Raw genomic sequence first — 27,591 nt, 5'->3', positions numbered from 1 at the left:
GGCTGCAGCCGATCAATGACTCTCTCGTCGTTGATGTTTCTATCCCTCTCTCTCCCTCTCCTTTCCTCTCTCTGAAATCAATAAAGATATATTAAAAAAAAAAAATCATAGTAGAATATTATGAAAGACTCTATGCCACCAAGTTCAATAACCTAGAAGAAATGGATAAGTTCCTAGAAATATCTAACCTGCCTAGACTAAAGTATGAAGAATTGGAAAATCTCAATAGAACAATCTGCAGTGAAGAAAGTGAAACAACTATCAAACACCTCCCAAAAAATAAAAGTCCGAGACCAGATGGCTTTACCAGTGAATTCTACCAAACAATCAAAGAAGATTTAAAACATATCCTTCTCAAACTCGTCCAAAAAAATCAAAGAAGCGGCAATACGTCCTAATAAATTTTTTGAGGCCAATATAACCCTGATACCAAAACCTGGGAAGGATAACACAAAAAGGGAAACTACAGATCAGTATCTCTGATGAAGATAGATGCAAAAATCCTAAACAAAATATGAGCAAATCAAATACAGCAGTACATCAAAAAAATAATACATCACAATCAAGTGGGGTTCATTCTAGGGGCACAAGGTGGTTAAACATATGTAAATCAATCAATGCAATACACTACATTAACAAAAGAAAGGATAAAACCATATCATCTTATCAATAGATGCAGAAGAAGCATTTGATAAGATACAACATCCCTTTATGATTAAAACTCAATAAAAATAGGTATAGAAGGAAAGTATCTCAACATAATAAAGGCTACATATGATAAACCCTCACCTAATAACACACTCAATAGTGAAAACCTGAAAGCTTTTCCTGTAAGATCAGGAACAAAACAAGGATGTCCACTCTCACCACTCTTATTCAACATAGTTCTGGAAATCCTACCCAGAGCAATCAGGCAACAGAATGAAATAAAAAGCAATGAAATTGGGAAGAAAGAAGTAAAAGTATCACTATTTGCAGATGACGTGATTCTGTATATAGAAAACACTAAAGACTCCACCAAAAAACTATTAGAAACAATAAACAAGTACAATAGAGTTGAAGAATACAAAATCAATGTACAGAAATCCATTTCTTTCCTGTATACTAACAAAACAACTTCAGAAAAATTAAAAAAACACACAACCAATTCCTTTTGCAATTGCAACCAAAAGAATAAAATACCTAGGAATAAACTAAACAAAGGATGTGAAGATTCTATATACTGAAAATTACAAAGCATTATTTTAAAAGGAATGGAAAAAGACACATCAAAATGGAAAAATATCCTGTATTCATGGACTGGATGACTCTTCATAGTTAAAATGGCCCAATCACCCAAAGCAATATAGAGATTTAATGCAATCCCCATCAAAATACCAATGTCATTTTTTTAAAGAAATAGAACCACAAATCATCAGATTTGTATGGAACCACAAAAGACCTGGAATAGCCAAAGCAATCCTGAGAAAAAAAGAACAAAAGCTAGACAGATGTATCATACTACCTGACTTCAAATTGTAGTATTTCAGAGCTACGATAATCACAACAGTATGGTATTGTCATGGAAACAGGCACATATATCAGTGGAACAGAATAGAGAGCCCAGATATAAAACCACATGTATATGGGAAAATATTTATTGAAAAAGCAGCTAGAAACACACAGTGGAGTAAAGACAGTGTCTTCAATAAACGGTGCTGGGAAAACTGGAAAGCCACATGCAAAAGAACAAAACTGGATTACAGCTTGTCCCTAGGTGCAAAAATTAACTCAAAATAAATCAAAAACCTAAATGTGAGACCTGAAACAATAGGTTACATAGAAGAAAATAAAGGTACCAAACTTATGGACCTTGGTCGCAGAGAACATTTTATGAACTTGACCCCAAAGGCAAAGAATGTAAAGGCAAAAATAAATAAATGGCACTACATCAATCTAAAAAGCAAAAGAAAGTGAAAACAGAACAAAGAGGCAGCCAACCAGATGGGAGCTGTTATTTACAAATAGGAGCTCTGACAAAGGTTTAATTTCCAAAATATATAAACAAGTTATAAAACTCAAGACCAAACAACCAACCCAATCAAAAGGTGGGCAGAGGACCTGAACAGACACCTCTCCCAAGACGACATATGAACTGCCAAGAGATATATGAAAAGATGTTCAACCTCACTAGCAATTAGTGAAATGCAATCAAAATTATAAGATACCATCTCACACCTGTTAAGAGTGGCTATTATCAACAAGACAAGCAATAACAAGTGTTGGAGAGGTTGTGGAGAAAAGGGAACCCGCATTCACTGCTGGTGGCAATGTAAGCTATTACAACTATTATTGGAAACAGTCTGGCGATTCTTCAAAAAATTAAGAAGAGAGATACCATATGACCCAGCAATCCCTCTCCTGGGTATAAACACAGAAAACACCAAAACATATATTTGAAAAGATATATGCACCCCTATGTTCACTGCACCACTACTCACAGTGGCCAAGACATGAAAACAACCAAAGTGTCCTGCAATAGAGGACTGGGATAAAGAAAATGTGGTACATATACACAATGGAGTATTACTCAGCCATAAGAAAAGACGAAATACTGTCAATTGTAACAACATGGCGGACCTTGAGAATATTATGCTAAGTGAAATAGGTCAGTCAGAAAAAGCTAAGAACCATATGATTTCACTCATATGTGGGATATCAAACTGAAACTTGCGGAAGCAAACAGCAGTGTGGTGACTGCCAGTGGGAAGGGTTGTGAGGGGGTGAAGTGGGTCTTAATATACGGTGACAGGAGAAAATAAGACTTCGGGTGGTGGGCACACAGAGCAATATACAGATCTTGTAACACAGAAACCCTCAGCTGAAACGTGTATGTTCATATTAGCCATTGTAATCCCAATAAATTTAATAAAGTGTTAAAAGCATTTTAAAAAATTAAAAAAGATTAACAGCTTGCTGGCAGGTGAGGGGAACTTGGGAAAGTTTGCTGACCCAACCCTGAGCACCATGCTGCTAACAAACAGGCCTTCGCGTGCACCCCCCTCCTGCGTGCAGCCAAATTCTGCAGAGACAGATACAAACTGTGATCATTTGAAGCTTCAAAAGGTTACTGAGAGCCAAAGCAGCACAGTTTCTGACAGTGGTTTGCACCTAAGGAACTCCCAGGAAGCCCAGAATTGGCAGACAAAACAGTCAGCTACAGTCATCAGAAGAGCAAGATCCAAAGGAGCTCAAGGAGGCACTAAACTGCTAAGATGAACCCCACTATACTTTTTCCCCTTTTTTTCTTTATCTTCTTTATCTTTCTTCTTTATTGATTTAGTATCTTAGTCTCCAATTTTTTTTTCAATTATCTAATTTTCTCTTCCCTTTTTTTTCTTCTTATGCCTGCTTTCTCATTTTTTCCCTTTTCTTATTTTTGGTCTATCTGCTTTCTCCTCTATTTTCTGCTTCAAATTTTTTTCTTCCTCTCTTCTTTTCATACTGTTTTCCTTTCCTCTTCTTTACTCTTGTTTTATTTCATCTCTGGCCTTTCATATTCTCTTTCTTCTCCTTTTTTTCATCCTCGTATTTTTTTTCTTTCTTTTCTTCTATCATTCTCTTTTCTAATACTCTCTTCTTTTCTGGTTGCTTTTGTTGTAGGCTCTTGTGTATGTTTTTGTTTTGTTTCCTGCTTTGTTGTGTTTTATTTTGTTCTGTCAGCACCTGCACAACAGCTCACACAATGTGGTCGGGGGTGAACCTCACAGTCAGCCAGCCTGAGAGGGGATTCCATCTACAAATGGGACAACATTCAAGACCCAATTACAACAAGAGAGACAAAATAACTTACATAAGGGACATTCCTAGAACACCCATCTTAGGAGATCTAACAGATGGAAACAAATACAAAGGGACAGTAAAAATGGGGAGATAAAGAAATAAAACCCTAAATGAGAAAAAAGGAGGAATCCTCCAAAAAGGAACTAAATGAAATGGAGGCAACCAATCTGTAGGATAAAAAATTCAAAGTAATAGTTATAAGGGTACTCAAACAACTTAGTGAGAACTACAAGCAAGTGAATGAGAATTATATGTAACTTAATGAGAAATACACTGCAATGATTACAGGGGTAGAGACCACAAAAAAGACTCGATTGGAAATGAAGAATGACATAGCTCAAATAAAGAATATCGTAGAAGGAATCAACAGTAGAGTAGAAGAAGTAGAGGACCGAATCAGCAAATTTGGAGAAAAGGTAGAAAAAAATACCCATTCAGAGCAGTAATTTGAAAAAATATTAAAAAGCAATAGGAGAATTTAAGGGAGCTATGGGACATGAAATATAATATCCACATCATAGGAATGCCAGAAGGAGAAGAATCTGAGCAAGGAATAGAGAACCTATTTGAAGAAATAATGATAGAAAACTTCTCTGACGTGGTGAAAGAGAAAGTCACACATGCCCAGGAAAAACAAAGAGCCCCAAACAAGATGAACCCAAAAAGACCCACACCTAGACACACAGTCATTAAAATGGCCAACATTCAAGACAAAGAGGGACTCTTAAAGGCAGCAACACAGAGACAGAGAGTTGCCTACAAGGGAGTTTCCATTAGACTGTTAGCTGGTTTCTCAATAGAAACACTTCAGGCCAGAAGGGAGTGGCATGAAGTATATAAAGTAATGAAAAGGGACTGAATCCAAGACTACCCAGCAAGGATATCATTCAAAATTGAAGGTGAAATAAAGAGCTTCACAGACAAAAAAAGGCAAAAGGAGTTGAAGACCACCAAACCAGCACCGCTAGAAATACAAAAGGTACTGTGGTAAGAAGAAATAGAGAGAAACACAAGAATAAAGAATAAAAGTGGCAACAAATAAGTACCAATCAATAACTTTATATGTAAATATATTAAATGCTCCAATCAAAAGATACTGGGCACCTGAATGGATAAAAAAAGATGACCCATATATATGCTGTCTACAAAAGACCCACCTCAGAACAAAAGACTCACACAGGATGAAAGGGATGTAAAAATTTTTTCCATGCAAATGGAAATGAAAAAAATATCTGGGGTAGCAAAACACATATATGACAAAATAGAATTCAAAATGAAGGCGACAACAAGAGACAATGAAGGCCACGTCATAATACCAGAAGGATTGGTACAAGAGGATATAACCCTGGCGAATATATATAATGACAATACAGGAATACCCAAATATGTAAAAAACCTTCTGGAGGACTTGAAGGGAGAGGTTGACTGCAATACAATCACCATAGGGGACTTAAACACCCCACTGACATCACTGGATAAATATTCACAAAACAAATCAACAAGGAAACAGCAACGCTAAATACATGAACAAATGGATTTAATTGACATTTACAGAACATTTCACCACAAAGCTAAAGAATATACATCCTTCTCAACTGCACATGGGATATTTTCAAAGAAAGATCACACGTTAGGAGACAAACTAAGTCTCTACAAATTCAAGAAGGTCGAAATCATATCAAGCATCTTCTCAAATCACAATGGTATGAAACTAGAAATCGACTACAATAAAAACACCCCAAATCATTCGAACACATGGAGGCAAAATAGCATGTTATTAAACAATGAATGGGTTAACAATGAAATCAAGGAAGAAATCAAAAACTTCCTGGAAATAAATTAAAATGAAAATACAACAACCCAAAATATATGGGACACAGCAAAAGCAATCCAGAGAGGGAGTCCATAGCAATGCAGGCCTACATCAAAAAACAAGAAAAATTTTTAATAAACTATCGTAATGTTACAACTTAAAGAATTAAAAAGAGAAAAGAAAAAAAAAAAGCCCATAGTAAGTAAAAAGAAGGAAATAAAACAATCAGAGGGAAATAAATAGAGACTAAAAAAAAATACAAAAGATCAACAAAACTAAGAGCTGGTTCTTTGAAAAGATAAACAAGAGTGATGAACCTTTAGCAAGACTCATCAAGAACAAAAAGAGAAGACCCAAATTAACAAAAATCAGAAACGAAAGCGGTGTAGTAACAACACCACAGAAATACAAAATATTCTAAGAAAATATTGTGAACAAGTATGTGACGACAAGCTGGACAACATGAATGAAACAGACACATTTCTAAAAAAATATGAGATTCCAAAACTCAATCAGGAAGAGTCAGGAAACCTGAATAGGTGTATAACTACTAATGAAGTTGAAGCAGTAATCAAAAAACTCCCAGCACACAAAAGCTCTGGTCTGGATGGCTTCACAGGGGAATTTATAAAATATTCAAAGAACGAATATCTATTCTCCTCAAACTAGTCCAAAAAATCCAAGAGGAAGGAATACTTCCAAGCTCTTTATACCAGGCCAGCATTATCCTAATACGAAAACCAGATAAAGAAAGAAAATTACAGGCCTGCATCCCTGACAGACAAGAGACTAAAATCTTCAACAAAATATTAGCAAATTGAATCCAGCAATATATTCAAAAGATCATACAGCATGACTCAGTGGTAATTATTACAGGGATGAAAGGCTGGTACAATATTTGCAAATCAATAACTGGGATATACCACATAAATAAACTGAAAGACAAAACTCACAATGTCATATCAATAGATCCAGAAAAAGCTTTCAACAACATCTAGCACCCTTTTTTGATAAAAACTCTCACCACAGTGGGAATAGAGGGATCATACCTCAACAAAATAAAGTCCACTTATGACACATCTATAGCCAACATTATACTCAATGGGCAAAAACTAAAAGCATTTCCCCTGAGAACAAGAACAATACAGGGTTGTCCGCTTTCACCACTCTTATTCAACAGAGTACTGGAAGTCCTAGACACAGTGATCACACAAGAAGAAAAAATAAAAGGCAACCAAATTGGGAAGAAGGATGTAAAACTCATTATTTGTAGATGACATGATATTGTACATAGAAAATCCTAAAGACTCCACCAAAAAACTATTAGATTTAATAAATGAATTCAGCAATATAGCAGGATACAAAATTAACACCCAGAAATTGATGGCATTTTTATACACCAATAATGAATTCTTAGAAAAACTAAAAAAAAATCCCATTTACTATTGTATCAAAAAAATTAAGATACTTAGGAATAAATTTAACCAAGGAGGTAAAGGACCTGTACTCAGAAAACTACAGAACACTGTATAAAGAGATAGAAGATATAAACAAGTGGAAGAATATACCATATTCATGGATTGGTAAAATTAACATCATTAAAATGTCCATACTACCCAATGCAATCTATAGATTCAATGCAATCCCTATTAAAATACCAATGGCATATTTCAAAGATTTAGAACAAATATGTCAACAATTTATATGGAACCAATAAAGACCCCGGAATAGCCGAAGCAATCTTAAGAAAGAAGAACAAAGTTGGAGGGATCACAATACCAGATATCAAGGCATACTACTAAGCTACTGTAATCAAAACAGCCTGTTACTGGAAAAAGAACAGGCAGATAAAGCAATGGAACAAAATAGAGAACCCAGAAATCGATCCAAGCCATTATGCTCAATTAATATTTGACAAAGGAGGTAAGAACATACAATGGAATAAAGACAGTCCCTTCCATAAATGGTGTTAGACAGATACATGCAAAAAAATGCAACTAGACCACCAACTTAACATCATACACAAGAATACACTCAAATTTGATAGAAGACTTAAATGTAAATCGTGAAACCATAAAAATCCTAGAAGTTCATGTCAGCAGCAAAATATCAGACATCTCAAGTAGCAGAATTTTCGCTTATACAACGCCTGAGCAAGAGAAATAAAGGAAAAAATACACAAATGGGACTACATGAAAATAAAAAGCTTCTGCACAGCAACAGAAACCAGCATCAAAATGAAAAGAGAACCCACTGTATGGAAGGACATAACTGCCAATGATACATCTGATAAGAGGTTAATTTCCAAAATATATAAAGTATTCATACAACTCAACAAAGGGAAAACCAATGAAAAAATGGGCAGAGGACCTGAATAGACACTTCTCCACAGAGGCCAAATTGCCAAGAGACATATGAAAAACTGTTCAAAGTCACTAATTATCCGAGAGATGCGAACAATGAGTTACCGCCTCACACCTGTTAGATGGCTAAAATCAACAAATGACAAGTGCTGGGGAGGATGTGGAGAAAAGGGAACCATAGGTACACTGCTGGTGGGAATGTAGACTGGGCAGCCACTATGGAAAACAGTATGGCGTTTCCTCAAAAAATTAAATACGGAGTTTCCATTTGACCCAGTAATCCCACCTCTAGGAATATATCCTAAGAAACCTGAAACACCAATCAGAGAGAATATATACACTCCTATGTTCATAGCAGCACTATTTACAATAGCTAAGATCTGGAACCAGCCCAACTGCCAATCAATAGATGAATGGATAAATAACACTGTGGTGCATTTACACAATGGAATATTATGTGGCTGGACATGTAGACATTATGCTAAGCAAAATAATCTAGTTAGAGAAAGATAAATATCACATGATCTCACTTATATGTGGAATTTATCACACAAAAGAAACTGATCAGACATAGCGGCTTTGGTTCAGTGGTTAGAGCATTAGCCTGTGGACTGAAGGGTCCTGCGTTTGATTCTGGTCTATGGCACATACCTTGGTTGCAGGCTGGATCCCCGGCCCTGGGGTCAGGGCACGAGTGGGAGCAACCAATTGATTTGTCTCTCTCACATTGGTGTTTCTCTCTATCTCTATTTCCCTTCCACTCTCTCTGAAAAGCAATGGATAAAAATGTCCTTGGGTGAGGGGAAAAAACAAAATTGACTTACACATAAAAAAGAATGAAATCTTGCCATCTGCAACAACTGAATTGACCTAAACAACATTATGCTAAGTCAAATAAATCAGACAGAGAAAGACAAATTCCAGATGATTTCATTTATATGTGGAATCTAGATAAAAAAATAAATGAAGAAGAAGAATAGAAAAAGACTCATAGACACAGAATAAACTGATGGTTGTCAGAAGGGGGGACAGGGGGCTGGGTATAAAAGGTGAAGGGATTAAGAAGTAGAAATTGGTAGTGACAGAACAGTCATGGGGATGTAAAGTACAGCATAGGAAATAGTCAATAATATTCTAATAACTATGTATGGTATCATATTCATTGGGGTGATTACTTCATAAGTTATATAATTGTCCAATCACTATGTTGTATACCTGAAACTAATATAACATTGTAAGTTAAATGTAATTGGAAAAAACTTTTTAAAGCATCTTTTCCAACCAAAACAGTATTAAACTAGAAATCAATTACAAAGAAAAACTGAAAATAACAAACACGTAAAGACTAAACAACTTGCTCATAAATAATTGATGGGTTAAGGAGGAAATAAAAAAATATTTTCAGATAAATAAAAAGAGAAACACAATGACCGAAAATCTATGGAACACAGAAAAAGCAATTGAGAAGGAAATTCATAGCAATACAAGCCTACCTGAATAAACAAAAAATATTTCAAATAAACATTCTTATTTTATACCAACAGCAACTAGAAAAAGAACAAACAGAGCCCAAAGTTAGTAGAAGGAAGAAAATTAAAGAAAGATCACAGTGCAGTGGACACAGACACTGGTCTGGGGAAGGCCTCGGGGTGGTGTGGCTGCAGGGTGGAGGGGATCAATGGGGGTAAAAAGGGGACATCTGTAATATTTTCAAGAATAAAGATAATTTGTTTAAAAAAAAAATCACAGTGGAAATAAAATAGAGAGTAAAAATTAATAGAAAACATCAGTGAACTAAGAGCCAGTTCTTTTTAAATATAAACAAGATTTTTAAACATTTAGCTAGACTCATCAAAAAAAAAAGGGGGAGCAAAATAAAATCAGAAATTACAACCCAAGGCACAGAAATACAAAGGATCAAAAGTGAATACTCTGAGCTATACCCCAACAAGAAACAGACAAATTACAAGAAACATACACTTTTCCAAGTCTGAGTCAGGAAGAGACAAAAATATGAGCAGACCAATTGCTAGTAACAAAACTGAATCAGTAATCAAAAAACTTCCAACAAACAAAAGTCCAGGAACAGATGGCTTCACAGGAGAATTATATCAAATATTTAAAGAAAATTAATAGCTCTCCTTCTCAAAATATTCTAGAAAACTGAAGAGGAAAGAATTGTTCCAAACTCATTCTATGAGGCCAGCATTACCCTGATATCAAAACAAGACAACGACTACAAAATAACAAAATTACAGGCCAATATCCCTGATAAACATAAGATGCAAAAATTCTCAAATATTAGCAAATCAAATTCAACACATTAAAAGGATCATACACTATGATCAAGTGGGATTTATTCCAGAAATTCAAGAATGGTTCAATAGCTGCATACCAATCATATTTGCATACCAACCAATGTAATACAACACATTAACAAAAGAAAGGATAAAAATCAAATGATCATTTCAACAGATTTAAAAAAAAAGCATTTAACAAAATTCAACATCCATTTATGCTTAAAACTCTCAACAAAGTGGAAATAGAGGGAACATATTAATAAAGGTCATATATGACAAACCCACAGCTAGAATCACCTCAGTGGTGAAAAGCTAAAAGATTTTCCCTTAAAATCAGGATTAAGATAAGAATGCCCATATGCACCACTTTTGTTCAACATTCTATTGAAAGTCCTAGCCACAGAAATCAGACAAGAAAATAAAATGAAAGGCACCCAAAGTGGAAAGGAAGAGGTAAAACTGACAGTATTCACAGATGACCTAATATTATATGTAGGAAACCCAAAGTATCCACCAAAAAACTATCATAGTAAATGAATTCAGTAAAGTTGCAGCATACAAAATTAACATGCAGAAATTAGAGGCATTTCTGTACATCGACAATGAATTATCAGAAATCAAAATTAAGGAAACAAATCCATTTATAGTTGCACGCAAAAAAGAGCCTAGGAATAAATTTAACCACTCTGAAAACTATAAGACACTGAAGAAAGAAAATGAAGACAACACAAATGGAAGAATCTACCAACACAAACTGGAAGAATTAATATCATTCAAATATCCTTACTACCCAAGCAATTACAAATTCAATGAACAAATAATCCTAAAATTTACATGGAACCACAAAAGTTCCCAAAGCAATCTTGTTGAAGAAGAACATAATTGGAGGTATCACTCTCCCTGATTTCAAGCTAACTACAAAACAGTATGATACTGGCACAATGCAACAGAATAGAAAGCCCAGAAATTAACTCACACTTATATGGTCAAATAGTCTACAACAAAAAAGGTAGCATTATACAGTAAGGAAAAGACAGTCTCTTCAATAAATGGTGTTGGCAAAACTGTACAGATTCATGCAAAAATATAAAATCTGGGCCACTTTCTTACACCATGTACAAAAATAAACTCAAAATAAAAACTTAAATGTAATATCTGAAACCATTAAGCTCCTAGAAGAAAACATAGGTAGTAAACTCTTTGAGAGGGGAGGAAGAGGAAGGAGAACTCTTGATAAAGAGTTTCCCACATTATCCTAAATCATCACCATCATCATCACCACCATCATCATCATCCTCCAGATAGTCCCTAGCACTGGCAAGTAAAGTGAGGAAGATATTCTTGGGCAACACCCACAATGTTTACATCATTTGGCTGACATCCACACAGGCTCCCTCATCTAGCCCACATTGAAGAAAAAGCACCAGACCCAGGTTAAGTCTCCACATCTCCCTCCAAATACATCTAGAAATCATTCTTTAGCAACTAACTGGTGCAAACCAGAGAAATGCAACAACCAGAGGTGACCTTCCTTTATGCCTTACATCCCAACCTGATGTACTCAAATTATAGCATGTGTCACTGTAATAATTGTTTTTTATATGCCTTCCTATTCCCCATCCCATTAAAGACTGTGCCTTCTTTAAGGACGAGGTATTTCTTAGTTATCTTGAGATCAACACAGTATAGTAGTACATGACATATAGCTCAGTCAACAAACGTTACAAGAATGGAAGACTGGGTTTATTAATATTCTAGATATAAACTCCAACCACACAGTTTAAATGTCTTTGTTAACATTCTGTAGACAGCAAATGTACTGTAAAACTGTTTTTTTTTCTTTCTTAGGAGAGTCTTTAATCTGTACTTAAGTACCTGAAATGCCATTATATATCTAATCATCTTTTATATAAAATCTTTAGAGAAATGGCTATGTAAATGAAATGTGCTGTAGTAAAGAGACGAGTGTACTACATAGAGGCTAGGTAACCTGGTTCTGGCTATTACCTGTGACTCTGGCTTTCAGTTTCCTCATGTATAAAAATAAAAGAATTAAAGTACAATCTCTAAACATTCTTCAAATTTTAATATTCTAAGAATCTTTAATCTATGAGTGCTTCATTAATGAACAAGCAAAAGGTGAGAGGCATATCACATGTTGAGTATTCCTAACATTCTGGTACCTCTTTGCTAGAGATCAAACTAAATTATCCTATCAATGTTCATTCAGTACTTCAATTTCATGAACAAAATTAAGTGCCATAAAAAAGAATGTCCTTATGAAATCAGGAACTTGACCTTTCAATTCTAATAATTCAACACTTGAAGCAAGCATTTAATCACACATCATAGGCATTGACATAATAAACAAACTATAAGCTTACCTGCCAGGAAACTGCTCCCAAAATTGCTGTTGCAAGAAGACTAAAAAAAACTAACTGCTCTGAAATTAAGCAAAAATGGCGCATCCCTTTGGATGCCATGATTCTATCAAGGCTGTTGTTATCTACTCTGTGAGTAAAATATACTTTATGGCAGTCATTTAATTTAGTATGAAATCCCCAAAGAGTTAAAAGAAATATAATATGGCAAATCATCCAGAAAATCCCAAAAATGGAAAAACCTGGTATTACAAAATACCAGAGATGAGTGTCTCTAAGTTTAAATGCTGAAAGAATAAAAAATGTAAGTTCAATCATTCCAGCAAAAACAACTGAAAGTCTTCTGCAAATTCTTCCACGGTACAAAAAGGGTTTCCATCTCTCAGTCACTGAAAGCCCACTAAAATAAATGTCAAGGAAAGGATCAGTTATCAGGCAAATAAAAAAACATGCAAAAGCAACTGGATTTTGGGGAGTTTCCAATGAGGAGAAAAACAATAAGCCTACAAAAATAACTAAGTTTGAAATAGCTAGGAAAGACTTCATTCTCAGGTCAATAATCAGCATGGCCAAAGCTACAACAAGTAAAATGACACTGAGAGACTTTTCCACCAACATAGTTGTGCTGGCAATGGCAAATCCAACAAGTTCCAGAAATTCAACTGTGGTTAGTAAAGTGGGTCGATGACGGACATAACCAGAAATTCTCTCCACCAAAGCACATAATATTCTTAATACTATAGAAGTTAAAAGCAAATATTTGGTTGATTCTTCTTTCACATCGTTTTTAAAGAATGAATTATCAAGAAAGCATAGGAGGCCAAGCAAAAATCCAAACCAAAGATTGGAGAGACTTAAACTTGCTGCTTCCATTGAAAAATAATAATAGAGTATGCTGGCAATTCCAAGAACAAAAAGACCAAGAATAAAAATTACCAAAAGTAAGGAATTTGCTGTTTTTTCCCATCTTACATAAAGACCTAAACATATAGCAACCAGTAAATTGATTCTGGCTAAATAGCCAAGATAACGCACTGAAGAATGCATGCTCACTTCTCTGTTTACTTCTTCCAGTCTTGTCATTGCTAAATAGAGACAATGACTAAAGCAATAACGCAGTGATTTACACATGTAATTTGGCAATTTGGGATTTCTTCCCACGTTACAAAAATTAACTGCTTATATTTCATCCAGCAAATCCCATGTATCCGTAACTCCTATTTTCTCGGTCGAATTTTTGTTTAGTGATCTAAAAAGAAGAAAAAATATTTCATTGTTACTTTTATATAATTTACCTTTCACATGTAGCTTCTTCATTAAAAATAATGAATAAGTGAGAAATAAAGTTTCTTCTAAAACCCAGTTTAAAATGTCACTTGCATGTATCTTAATGGTAATTGTCTCTGGCTTAAAAATTCAGCAGTTTATCCAAACCAAAAAGGTTGTGCTCTCCACTCATCATATGCTAGGATTGTATGACTAAATGATCATCAATGAAACTTTTTCCAGAGGTGGTTAAGAAATTTGCCTAGTTAATTCTTACACCAATATTTGGTTTTTCAACGTGCAAATGTAAGACATTCAGCTTAGCTTAGACTGCAGAAGATCAGTTTGGCACAATCAAAAGCTACTTAGATCTTAAACAGAATGAGGGACTTGATCATTACCTCTAATTTGAAAAGCACCAGTATCCAATAATAGCAACTGCCTAAAATCCTCTACATCTTATTACAAGACAGCTATAAAATGCTATAAAATTTTAGTCTTTACATTGTTTAACTAATAAACTTTCAATAAGCAAAGTTTAACTATATTAAAGTTATTCAGTCCCTAAAGTTGACGCATAATTCTCCCTGTACTTTTACCTCTACTAAATTACTTTATCAAACCTACTTTCCAAATCTAAGTATTATTTCTGTAGCAAACCAATTCCTGACCTTTCTAGTCAAAATTGAAAAACTGAAATGTTATTGTAAAGTAAATTAAAAACATAATTTTACTTTAAAAAAGTTACCACAACGATTATTTGTTAAAGGACCAGATAATTATGCAATTTTAAGTGCCCCACAAGTTTCACTTAAAACATGACAGTGGACAAATAATGGTTTAAATTATTTACTAGGTAATTCCTTAATGTTTCTAGTATACTGTTTCCGAAGAACTGATTCATGCATTGGCTCATGGTCACACTGAATATCCATAGAGAACTCAAGCAGATAAAAACTCAAAAAGTAACTACTTTGTGATCAGCTTATCTATACTTTCTTTTTATTTTTTTGTAGAGAGAGGAAGGGAAAGGGGGAGAGAGAGAAACGTTGATGTCAGAGTGAAACATGGGTCGGCTGCCTTTTGCATGCCCCACAACAGGGATCCAACTGAACTGGCAACCCTTCAGTGCATGGGATGAAGCCCAACCAAGTTACAATGGCCAGGGCTTATTTATACTTAATAGCAGGACACTAAAAACAGACCCAACAGAAACATGACATAACCTGGAATGAACCCTTAATTACCCATTTGGCTGGAGAAGAATGTCACTGCATGACAGCATTAGGGTGCCTGAGAGGCTCCAAGAATTATTACTTCTACATGTTCAATAAGTAGATTTTTTACAGCTAAATCTATTTAAGTGTTGCAACTGATTTTCCTCAATTATATTTTCGTTCAATAATTTCTTATTTAAGATATCACACACCTCTACAGCAAATATCTTCCATTGGTAAATTTTGGTTTTATCTTTTATTTAATTAAGTATGAGAAACTGATAAAATAAAGAGAGTATTGCATTTTCTAACATCACTTCTCTGTGTTATACAGTCAGCAAATATGTTGGAATATATATCCTCAAAGACTCAATCCTCAAAGGGCCTGGGCTCAGATGATTGGACACTGCTGGAGGGGGGAAAAAAATTACACACTAAGCTAAATGGTTGTCACTCAACCACAGGCATCCTTTGGTGTTTCCCTGGTCAATATTCTCTCCCTTCAGTGATCATCCAAACCTCTCAATCTCTGACACCCACTTCCCACTGCATTCTCACCAGATGACTTTGCCTCCAACAGAATAATCAGAAGGGAGTTCGCTTAAGTTTCCAACACCACAAACCCACCTCTACCTATATCCCCGGATACAAGGAAAGAAGGGTGTCCCTTCCCTATCTGAGGCCAAATCTTTCAGACGTACTATGTATCCCTTCCCCTCAGCCTCTATCAGAACTTCACACTCTCTCCTCTCTTCAAACTCCCACTCTTGTTATTAATTAGAACTTAAAATATTTGCAAAGCTCTTTTCAGAAACAATACCAAAACAAAAACAATACTCACTCATCCCCATCTCCTCTTCCAAATTCAATCTTCTGTGCTTTCCACAGCTAATGATTGCATCACTTTTCACACCACTAAACTGTGGTTCCTACCCCACAACAATAAACTGCTCTGCCAAGTACTGAAATGGCCAGTAAATTCCTAAATCTATGGAGGAAAAGGAGCCAGATACTAAACCTCACAAGCTCAGGAAAGGCCTGCATGGCAGCCTTACAGACTTAAAATAACCATAGATGATGATCTAAAATTAAAACTTATTAACTAAAAGCAGTTTATGGTGGGTAGTCATGTCCTAGGCTAGAATCTTCCCTGACAAAGGTCAATTTTCACCTTAGTTAAGCCTGTCTATTGTCTGTTTGCATCTACAATAACATACCTTTAGAATGCCTACATAATTTCCTTTTTTCTGGACCCCTTGAAGCACAGGTACTGCATGAGAGTGGAGATCACAAATCCCCTCATTGTTACAGAGTTAATTGTTGACTGTTAACTATCCTGTACCCACCTATGTAAAAGTATGTGTCTATCATTTTACTTTTTATCCAATCCCAGAGGTCCCCCCCCCACGTTGCCTTTTCCTGCCTCCCTAATCTACCACCAATGGATTTCACATAACCCACATCAGTCTTCTCTTTTGATTATAAATAAAATAAGATGCAAAACTGCCATTTTCTCAATCCATTGATTTTGCTTCCCAGAAACTGTCGACAGTTGGACTCAAAGAAACACAATATTTTCTACAGGTTTGAATGTTTCTTATGTTGACAAATCCACTGGGTACTTTTCACTCATTAAGCTGCACATTCTTTGAACAACCTTTGACACTGTTGACACATCTCACCTCATGAAACCTGTCCTTCCTTTACCTTCCAAAAACCAATCTCCAGATTTTCTTCCTTACTTATTGATCTCCCCTCTGTCTCTTTGCAGGCTGTTCATTCTCAATTCAACCTTCAGACATTCAATTCCAAACCTACGCTTTTCTCCTAGCATATTTTCTACGAGCATGTTTTTTCCTATATATTTTCTACGCACAATCTCATCTATTTCCATGTCTTCAATTATTATCTCCCCCTAAGAATACATATATATTAATCTACTTGATAAAAATAAGAGCACTAGCTCAGTTCTGCATTGTCAATGGAAGTAAAAATCTAGAAAAAAAAGTAAATATAAGCATGTAAATAAAGTACAGCACATCCACATAATGAAACATATGCAGCCACTTTTATGGACCAAAATCAACATGGCAGAATATTACTCTTAAGTGGCTAATTTACAGAAATCTTTTTCCTACTCTGACACTCTTCAAATGACAATTAGCCTTAACCAGAGAGTAAAACAACAAAGCATTACAATCCTTTCCAATTGGTCAGCCATCACTGGAGAATTACTTGAGAGGCAGATGAAAATGGAGCACAGAAGAGTTAATTTGCACACGGGAAATCTTTACGGCCAGAGTCTGTTTCATAAAAACTGTATACTACTCTAAGCTTTCCCTCCTTCACCAACTATATTTAATCCTTACCAAGTACTGACCACTCTTCTTCCTGCACGCCTCTTAAATGTTTCTACTTCTTTCCAAATCCCAATTTTGGTCACCATCATCTCATACTTGACCTGTATCCACTCTTATGCTTCTCTCCAAGTGTCCTTTTTAAAACCAAAATTTGTCACATCACTCTGCTATGTAAAACCCTCCAAGGGCTTTCCATCATCCTTAGCAATAAAGTCTACACTCCTTAAAATGCTTTATAAGGCTCTCTGCATTGGATGTGACCAGCTCTCCTGTCTTGTGAATTTCCTTCCTCTTGAGCTTTGTATTCTACCCATACTAATCTTTCAATTTTTTCAATGCTATTCCCTCTCCAGGTGTACTCCCTTCCCTCCTCCTTGCCCCAGGACAGTCCTAGCACCTGGCAAACACCTACTCTTCATGTCTCAAATCATTTTCTTAGGAAGACCACCCATGACCCATATATATGATCCCTGTATTTTCTCTATAATAGGAAAATACTGATCATCACTTGTCTGCATTCCCCACTAGATCACAAGGTCCCTGAAAATTTGTTGTACATGCCCACGTCCGGCAGGTGTGGCTCAGCGACTGAGCATGGACCTAGGATTCAGGAGATCTCAGTTCCATTCCCGGTCAGGGCACATGCCCAGGTTGCTGGCTAGATCTCCAGTAGGGGGAGCGCAGGAGGCAGCCAATCAATGACTCTCATCACTGACATTTCTCTCTCTCTCTACCTCTCCCTTTCTTTCTCTGAAATCAATAAAGACTTATTCAAAAAAAAAAAAAATACTACATGCCCAGTGTCTTGCACAAAGTCTGAAACCAAGCAGATACTTGTTAAAGAAATAAAGACTAATTCAGAAATAACTATATTTAATAACAATGCCAATCAGTCATGGAACACTTATTAATACACAGAGAAAATAAACAAGTTACCTAATATCCCACAGCTAGTAAATAGTAGAGCTAAGGGATTCCGTGAATTTCTAGATTGTTTCTCTCTTGGCCTTACTCCAGCCTTCACTTCATTCAAATTCCTCTAAATCAGTAAGTTCTTTTCCACGCCCTACCCTCTAGGAAACGGCTCACTAGGAGGTCCAAGACACACTTATTACTAGCTTCATCCTTCAACTCAGAAACTATTTCCATTCCATCTAAGGGAAGTGTCAAAACCTTAAAGAACCATACTGTGCAGCCATGGTCGGTGAATCCCAAAGCTTCGGTTCTGTGAATTCCTATAACGCTCTGGGTCCATTTCATAAAAGGAGAATGGCGCCTCGAATATTAAATACCTCGGCAATAGGGCAGCAATAGCAATTCTTCTTGCATCCTAACTCCTTTTAGCTAAATGTGAGAGATCGGAGGAGCCTGGCAGTTCTCAACCACCCCTCTACTTTAGGATAAGGCGACCGCAACTGGGAGCCCAGCTGAGTGGGGAAAGGCTGGGTGATACTACCTTCCATTCTCCACCTAGCCCCCTCCCCCACCATCAAATTCTCTAGCGGCGCATATCCTTACCGCGGCCGGGGCAGCCGGCTGGGCAAGCTAGGGGTCTGTCCCCAGGTCTCGCAGGCCGCTGTCCACCCCGTTACCCCATACCCAACTAGGCCGCTGCCACCAAAACTCTCTCAGCCCTCGGAATCGGCTCTTAGCAAGGCAAGGCCCTAGGGGCTGTGCCTGTAGCTCGGGACGGGAGCAGAGTAAGGTCGAGGGCCCGAGGCCGCACACACTAGGGCAGGCCAATCTCTTGGAAACTTACTCCGATACCGATACTCTGCCTGCCACAGCCGCCATGTTCCTGCCGCCGAATCCGCGACGATACGGAACGCCGCCAGGGTCAAACTGCGCGGCGCGATTCGTCCCCAAGGCTTGTCTCCTTTCGCTCTAAATCCGCCTCCCCCGCCGGGACGTCGGGTGTGCTGGGCTTTGCCGGAGCATCCCCACCCAGTGCTAAGCGCTGCTTCTGTTGCAGCGAGAACTGAAATCAGCGGCAGAGACCAAGGCGCTGGAAGACACCAAGGATCACACCGATCGCGTCCATCAAACATCTAGGCCAACTCCTCCGGCTGGACGGAAACTGGAGAGGGATGGCAACACGTCAGTTGAAAATACAGCAGCGCCCTGGCTGGCGTGGTTCAGTGGTTAGCATTGCCCCGCGTACCAACGGTTGCAGGTTCGATTCCCCTGCTCGGTGGTGCGCGTGCAGGAGGCAACCAATCTAGGTGTTTCTCTCACACGGATGTCTCTCTCTCTCTCTTCTCCTCGCTCCCTGCCTCCCACTCTATCTAAAATCAAAGGAAAAATATCCTCTGGTGAGGATTAACAAAAAATAAAAAATAGAAAATATTGCAGGAGGCATTGATGCTCTTTAGTACCGTTGGGATAATATATAGCTTTGTGTCCATTGACCAGCTAAAGCCCAAGTTCCTTAGGCTCACCTTCAAAGCCCTTCTTGCCTCCGTTGCTAATAGACTCCTTTTATTTTTTTTATTTTAATTTTTTGCTTTATGTTATTTTTTATTGAATTTATTGGAGTGACATTGGTTAATAAATTATATAGGTTTCAGGTGTACAATTTTATAATACACTATCTGTATGTGGTATTGTGTGTTCACCACAAGTCTAGTCTCCTACTATCACCATTAATCGCCTCATTACCCTCTTTTACCATCCTCCAACCCCCTTTCTCTCTGTTAATCACCATGCTGTTGTCTGAGTCTACTAGATTTTTTAAATTAAATTTATTGAGGTGACTTTGGTTACCAGGATCATATAGATTTTAAGTGTACATTTCTATGATACAAAATCTGTATTGCACTGTGTGCCCACCACCCAAAGTCAAACCATCTTCCCTCACTATATGTTAGGGGGCCCTCCAACTACAACCACCCCATTGCACCCTTTCCTCTGGTAACCACCACATTGTTGTCTGTGTCTTATGCTCCACATATGAATGAAGTCACGTGGTTCTTAGCTTTTCTGACTTATTCCACTTAGCATAATATTCTCAAGGTCCATCCATGTTGTTACAAATGGCAGTATTTCATCTTTTCTTATGGCTGAGTAGTATTCCATTGTCTATATGTCCCACATCTTCTTTATCTAATCATCTATTGAAAGACACTTTGGTGGTTTCCATGTTTTGGCCACCATGAATAATGCTGCAATGAATGTAGGGTGCATATATGTTTGAAAATACCTGTTTTTGAGAGGGATTGCTGGGTCCTATGGTAACTCTGGTCTTAATTTTTTAAGGAACCGCTAGACTGTTTTTCATAGTGGCTGTACCAGTTTACATCCCCACCAGTAGTGAATGAAGGTTCCCTTTTCTCTACAATCTCCCCAGCACTTGTCATTACCTGTCTTGTTGATAATAGCCATTCTAACAGGTATGAGGTTGTATCGCATTGTAGTTTTGATCTGCATTTCCTTAATAGTTAGTGAAGTTGAATATCTTTTCATATAACTGTTAGCTGTTTGTATGTCTTCTTGGGAGAAGTGTCCAGGTCCCATTTTTAAATTGAATTCTTTGTTTATTTGCTGCTGAGTTTTATGAGTTCTTTATGTATTTTGGATATTAAACCTTTGTCAGAGCTGTTGTTTGTGAATATCATCTCCCATTCAGTCAGTTGCCTTTTTGTTTTGTTATAGGTTTCTTTTACTGTGCAAGAGCTTTTTAGTTGATATAGTCCCATTCATTTATTTTTGCCTTTACTTCCCTTGCTTTTGGGGTCAAATTTATAAAATGTTCTCTATGACCAAGTTTATAAGTTTAGTACCTATGTTTTCTTATAGGTAACTTTTTTGTTTCAGATCTTTTATGTATGTCTTTGATCCATTTTGAATTAATTTTTCTACATGGGGACAAACTATAATCTAGTTTCATTCTTTTGCAAGTGGCATTCCAGTTTTCCCAGCACCATGTATTAAAGAGGATTTCTTTTCTCCACCCTTGTTTCTGCCTCCTTTGTTGAAAATTATCTCCCCATATACATGTGGTTTTATATCTGGGGTCTCAATTCTGTTCCATTGATCTGTGTGTCTATTATTCTACCAGTACCATGCTATTTTTCATATCATAGCTCTGTAGTATAATTTGAAGTCGGGTAGTGTGATACCTTCAGCTTCATTCTTTTTTCTCAAGATTGCTTTGGCTATTCTGGGTCTTTTGTGGTTCCATACAAATCTGATGATTCTGTTGTTCTATTTTTTTTTTAAATGACATTGGGCCCGGCCAGGTGTGGCTCAGCGGTTGAGCGTTGACCTAGGATCCAGGCAATCGGGGTTCGATTCCCGGTCAGGGCACACGCCAGGGTTGCGGGCTCGATCAGGACTCTCTCATCATTGATGTTTCTATCTCTCTCTCTCCCTCTCCTTTCCTCTCTCTGAAATCAATAAAGATATATTTTAAAAATAAATAAATAAATAAGTAAATAAGTAAATAAATAAATAAATAAATAAATAAATAAATAAATAAAATGACATTGGGATTTTGATGGGGATTGCACTGAATCTATATATTGCTTTGGGTAATATGGCCATTTTAACAATGTTGATTCTTCCAATCCATGAACACAGAATATCTTTCCATTTCATTGTGTCATTTTCAATCTCTTTTAATAATTCTTTGTAGTTTTCAGTATATAGGTCTTTCACATTCTTTGTTAAGTTTATTCCTAGGTATTTTATTCTTTTGGTTGCAATTGCAAAAGGAATTTTTTTTTCTTCATTTCTTTTTCTGAAGTTTTGTTGTTAGTATACAGGAAAGAAATGGATTTTTGTACATTGATTTTGTATCCTGCAACTTTACTGTATCTGTTTATTGTTTCGAACAGTTTTTTGCTGGAGTCTTTAGTGTTTTCTATATACAGAATCACATCATCTGCAAATAGTGACACTTTTACTTCTTCCTTCTCAATTTGGATGATTTTTATTTCATTCTGTTGCCTGATTGCTGTGCTAAGTCTTCCAGAGCTATGTTGAATAAGAGTAATGAGAGTGGACGTCCTTGTCTTGTTCCTGATTTTAGAGGAAAAGCTTTCAGTTTTTTACCATTGAGTATGATATTGGCTGAGGGTTTGTCATATACGGCTTTTACTATGTTGAGATACTTTCCTTCTATACCTATTTTATTGAGTGTTTGAATCATCATGGATGTTGTATCTCATCAAATGCTTTTTCTGCATCTATTGATATGATCATGTGGATTTTATCCTTTCTTTTGTTAATTCGGTGTATTACATTGATTGATTTGTGTATGTTGAACCGTCCTTGTGCCCTGGAATGAACCCCACTTGATCGTGATAAATTATTTTTTTAATGTACTGTTGTATTCCATTTGCTTGTATTTAGTTTAGGATTTTTGCATCTGTATTCATCAGAGATATTGGTCTGTAGTTTTCTTTCTTTGTGTTATTTTTGCCACATTTTGGTATCAGGGTTATATTGGCCTCATAAAATGTGTTAGGAAGTGTTGCTTCTTCCATTTTTTGTACGAATTTGAGAAGGATGGGTTTCAAATCTAGTTTGAATGTTTGGTAGAATTCACTGGTGAAGCCATCTGGTCCTCGACTTTTATATTGTGGGAAGTTTTTGATGGTTGTTTCAATTTCCTCACTGCTGATCAGTTTATTTAAATTTTCCAGTGCTTCATGATTTAGTTCAGGAAGGTTATATATTCCTAGGAACGTATCTATTTCTTTTAGGTTATTGAATTTGGTGGTATGATTCTTTATATATCTGTGATGTCTGTGGTAAATTCTGTTCTTTCATTTCTGATTTTGTTTATATGGGTCTTTTCTCCTTTTTCCATAATGAGTCTAGCCAGTGGTTTATCAACTTTATTAATCTTTTCAAAAAAACAGTTCTTTGTTGTATTAATTTTATGTATAGTCTTTTTGTTTTCTATTTCATTCAATTCTGCTCGAATTTTTATGATTTCCTTTCTACTGACTTTGAGTTGCCTTTGTTCTTTTTCTAGTACTTTAAGATGTAATATTAGGCTGTTTACTCAAGATTTCTCTTTTTTCTTGAGATAGGCCTGTAATATTATAAACTTTCTTCTTATTACTGCTTTCACTGCATCCCAGAAGTTTTGATATGTCATATTGTCATTCTAATTTGCCTCCTTTTTTTAAATTATTTTTTTATCTCACTATCAGACAAAGTAGACTTTAATGCAAAAATACATCCAGAGATAACAAAGGTAACCTCATAAACATAAAAGATTCAAGGCACCAGGAAGAAAATAATCTTGAATATTTGTACTCAATGGTCCATTGATGGAACTACACACAGAAATAGACAAATTCAGTACCATTGTGGATGATTTTAACATATTTCATTCCATGATTGATACAACGAGACAAAAAAATCAGTTCAGCCCAGCTGGGGTGGATCAGCGGTTGCGTGTCAACCTGTGATCCAGGAGATTGCAGTTCAATTCCTGGTTAGGGCACATGCCCCAGTTGCAGACTGGATCTCCTGTAGGGGGCGTGCAGGAAGCAGCTGATCAATGACTCTCATCATTGATGTTTCTATCTCTCTCTCCCCCTCTCCCTTCCTCTCTCTGGAATCAATAAAGTTATATTTTTAAAAAATCTGTCAAAATAAATAAGATTTAAACATGACTTTAAAACTTGATCTAGTGTTCATATGCAGAAAATGCACTCAATATACAGAATTACACATTTATCAAAATATACATTTATCTTTCAGCACAGACTAAGTACTAAGTTTGACCACAAGTGCTACAAAGGCAAGTCTCAATAAATTTCAAAGAATTAAGATTATACAGGATATTCTCAATATATTAGAAAGCAATAACAAAAGCATAAGGGATCCTACATATACCTGAACATTAAGAATTGCACTTTTATATAACTCACGGGTTAAATAAAAAATACCAGTTGACTTCATTCAAATATATTTCTCTTTACAGATTGTAGCAGAAAGGAGAACAAAATAAAGAAAAAGATGAAGATGACTCAAAGGGGAGGGTGAAATGAGAATTGATTTAATCAATGTTAATGTGAAGGCAGATGAGCATTTACTACAAGTTTACTAACACATGGATTGTGCACCCAATAATTAATTATTCATTTAGTTTTGCTAGTGCTTAATATACATATATATTAAATTATCTCATATATTTCAATATATGAGATATATTCCCAATATCACTATTAAGTATGTAATTAATATTATTCTGCCCATTTTGTAGATGGTGAACTGAACTCAGAGTTGTTAGTTGATAAATGACAAGTAGTAAAACACAGAACAGCAGGATTTAGTACAAAACTATTTGACTAGAAAGCCCATGATTAACCACTTTGCTACGAGAATTTAATTATGGAAGAGAGATGATTTCTGGCATACCCAGTATTTCATCCCCTTTGACTCATCTAGAAGCTCATACCCAAAGCAGATGACAGAATCATGAAAAGGAACCTGTTGTAGAGATAAATTTCCTTAAAGCTCCTTTTATGTCTCTATTCCTCAAGCTATAAATGAAGGGGTTCATCATGGGAGTGACCACTGTGTACATCACTGAGGCCATGCCCTCCTCCTGGAGGAGAGAGAGGCTGCAGAACTAAGGTAGACTCCAACACAAATCCCATAGAACAAGAAAACAACATGTGAGACTCACAGGTGGAAAAAGCCTTATACTTTCCACCAGCTGATGGGATTCTCAAGATGGAGGAGACAATTCAAGTGTAAGAGAAAATTATCCCTGAAAAGGGACCAACACCCAAAACTCTAGTTACTAAATACACCAAGATGTTGTTGATGAGGGTATCAAAGGCAAGTTTGAGGATCTAAGCAAGTTTGAAGTGTGGGATTTTCAAGTCTGTGTAGGACAGATGCAACACCATCAGGCTGTGAAGCAGGGCATTCCCAATGCTAATGAACAGGGAGGGAAGAGCCAGCAGGCCCCAGAGGCATGGGTTCATAATGACTATGTAATACAGAGGGTGGCAGATGGTCATATAGCCATAATAAGCCATCATGGTGAGGAGTAAATTGTCCATACATATAAAAACCATGAAAAAATTTACCTGAGTGAGGCAGCCTGCATAGGTGATAGCTTTGTTTTCTGTCTGGAAGTTCACAAGCACCTTGGGGACTATAGGGGAGATGAAAGAAATATCGACAAAGGATAGGGTGGAGAGGAAGAAGCACATGGGTGTGTGGAGGTGGGAATCAGAGCTGACGTCTAGGATGACGAGCAGGTTTCCAAGCACAGTGACCAAGTACATGGTCAGAAACAGCCCAAAGAGGAGGGGCTGCAGTTCTGGGTCCTCTGAGAGACCCAGGAGGAGGAACTCTGCTACACCTGTTTGGTTTTCTGATTCTATGTTGTTGATGAGTCTGCTCCTTCTGTTCTTGGTAGGATCACACCCAAGTCCAGTTTAGAAATGACTCTGTGAGTACTGTCTCAGGGGAGACTCCATGGCATAAGCAAGGCTTAGATCCTCACCAACACTGTGACACATTCTGCTTCAGGATCCTGGAAGTCTGATCCTTGGGCTTTTTTCCCCTTGAATCTCAGTGTCTCCTCTGAAGGATTGAATTTAAAAGCAGCATTGTGAGGACAGAGCAGCACAGGTCCTTTCTGCCCTGTAAGGGATTTCTGTATCTCCAGCATGACCCAACTGTATCGCTGAAACAGTTTCTCCCAAGAATTTACATAAATGTTGAAGACAAATTGGCCCTTTCTGTCTCTCTGTATCTTTTGATCTCACCTTTTATTTATTCTTTGACCCAGTCATTTTTTAGTGGTATGTTGTTTAATCTCCACATATTTGTGAGTTTCTTTACTTTCTTTTTGCAGTTGATTTCTAATTTCAAGGCATTGTGGTCAGAATATATGCTTGGTATAATTTCAATCTTCTTGAATTTGTTGAGGCCACTTTTGTGACCCAACATTTGGTCTATCCTTGCAAATGTTGCACGTGCACTGGAGAAGAATGCGTAATCTTATGTTCTGGAATGCAAGGCTCTGTAAATGTCAAGTATGTCCTTTTGGTCTAATGTGTTCTTTAAGGCCAATATTTCTTTATTGATTTTCTGTTTGGATAATCTATCTAGAGCTGCCAATGGAGAATTACATTTCCCAACTATGATTGTGTTTTGGTCTGTTTCTCCCTTTATTTCTGAGTAGTTGCTTTACATATTTTGGTGCTTCCTGTTTGGGTGCGTATATATTAAGAAGTGTTATGTTTCCTTGATGTAGTGTCCTCTTTATCATTATAAAGTGTCCTTCTTTATCTATGTTACCTTTAAATCTATTTTGTCGCATACAAATATGGCTACACCTGCTTTTTTGTGGATGTTATTTGCTTGTAGAATCATTTTCCACCATTTCACTTTAAATCTACCTTTGTCTTTGCAGCTCAGATGTATCTCCTGAAGGGAGCATATGGTTAGGTTTTGTTTTTTGATCTGATCTGCTATTCTGTCCCTCTTTATTGGTGAATTCAGTCCATTTTCATTTAGGGTAATTATTAATGTATGAGGATTTCTTATAGCCATTTTACCTTTGTTTTCTGGTAACTCTGTGCTGCCATTGGTTCTTTTACTTTGTGTTTCTGTCTGTTGTTTTTCTTTGATGGTATTCCAAACGTCTTTCCTCTGTTTCCTTTCTTTCTATGCTACTTGTCTCAGTTTGGGGGTTTTTTGTGAGTGGTTACCATTATATTTATGAAAAGAAAGTTTCATATATACAGTAGTCCGTTTTTCTTTTGAGTGTATCTGGCTTCCATCCCCCTTTGCCAATTCTGATCTTTTCTCTCTCCCCTTTTATGTTTCTGTTGTCACAAATTATCCCTGTTAATGCTGTAAGTTTGTTGGTGATCTTACTCACAGATTTGTGACCTTCTGTTCTTTTTTTCAGGTAGAATAACCTCCTTGAGTATTTCCTGCAATGGAAGTCTTCTGGTGATGAATTACCTCAACTTCTGTATGTCTGGAAGTCTTTATTGTTTCTTAATATTTAAAGGATAACTTTCCTGGATATATTCATGGCTGGTAATTTCTCTTTCAGTAGTTTGAATATTTGATTCCACTC

The 27,591-nt window shown here is 36.6% G+C and overlaps 1 protein-coding gene and 1 pseudogene across 6 annotated transcripts in view; both read right to left on the bottom strand.

Annotated features, from left to right (window-relative positions):
* The window catches only part of TMEM168 (transmembrane protein 168), a 49,900-nt gene extending 30,132 nt beyond the window's left edge, over window positions 1-19,768 (bottom strand). The window contains exons 1-3 of one of the 5 annotated variants that reach the window (XM_081146531.1): window positions 19,282-19,356; window positions 13,733-13,928; window positions 12,683-13,079 (exon numbers count right to left, since the gene is read on the bottom strand). In XM_081146531.1, coding sequence (XP_081002657.1) covers window positions 12,683-12,997 — 315 coding nt within the window. In that variant the 5' untranslated portion in view covers window positions 12,998-13,079; window positions 13,733-13,928; window positions 19,282-19,356. Of the gene's footprint in view, window positions 1-12,682; window positions 13,929-19,040 lie in introns of all 5 variants that reach the window. The other 4 variants (XM_081146532.1, XM_081146530.1, XM_081146529.1 and 1 more) reach the window with 4 other exon arrangements.
* Window positions 19,769-24,957: 5,189 nt separating this feature from the next.
* Window positions 24,958-26,169, bottom strand: LOC308562070 (olfactory receptor 7A10-like; annotated as a pseudogene). The gene is made up of 2 exons: window positions 26,002-26,169; window positions 24,958-25,906 (listed from the first exon to the last, which is right to left on the bottom strand). The product of its transcript is annotated as an olfactory receptor 7A10-like (transcript).
* Window positions 26,170-27,591: the final 1,422 nt, after the last annotated feature.

The sequence above is a fragment of the Miniopterus schreibersii genome, assembly GCF_964146895.1.
Source record: "Miniopterus schreibersii genome assembly, chromosome: 9".
NCBI lineage: Eukaryota > Metazoa > Chordata > Mammalia > Chiroptera > Miniopteridae > Miniopterus > Miniopterus schreibersii.
The sequence above is the reverse complement of the archived record's forward strand: the minus strand, read 5'-3'. Positions and strand labels throughout refer to the sequence as shown.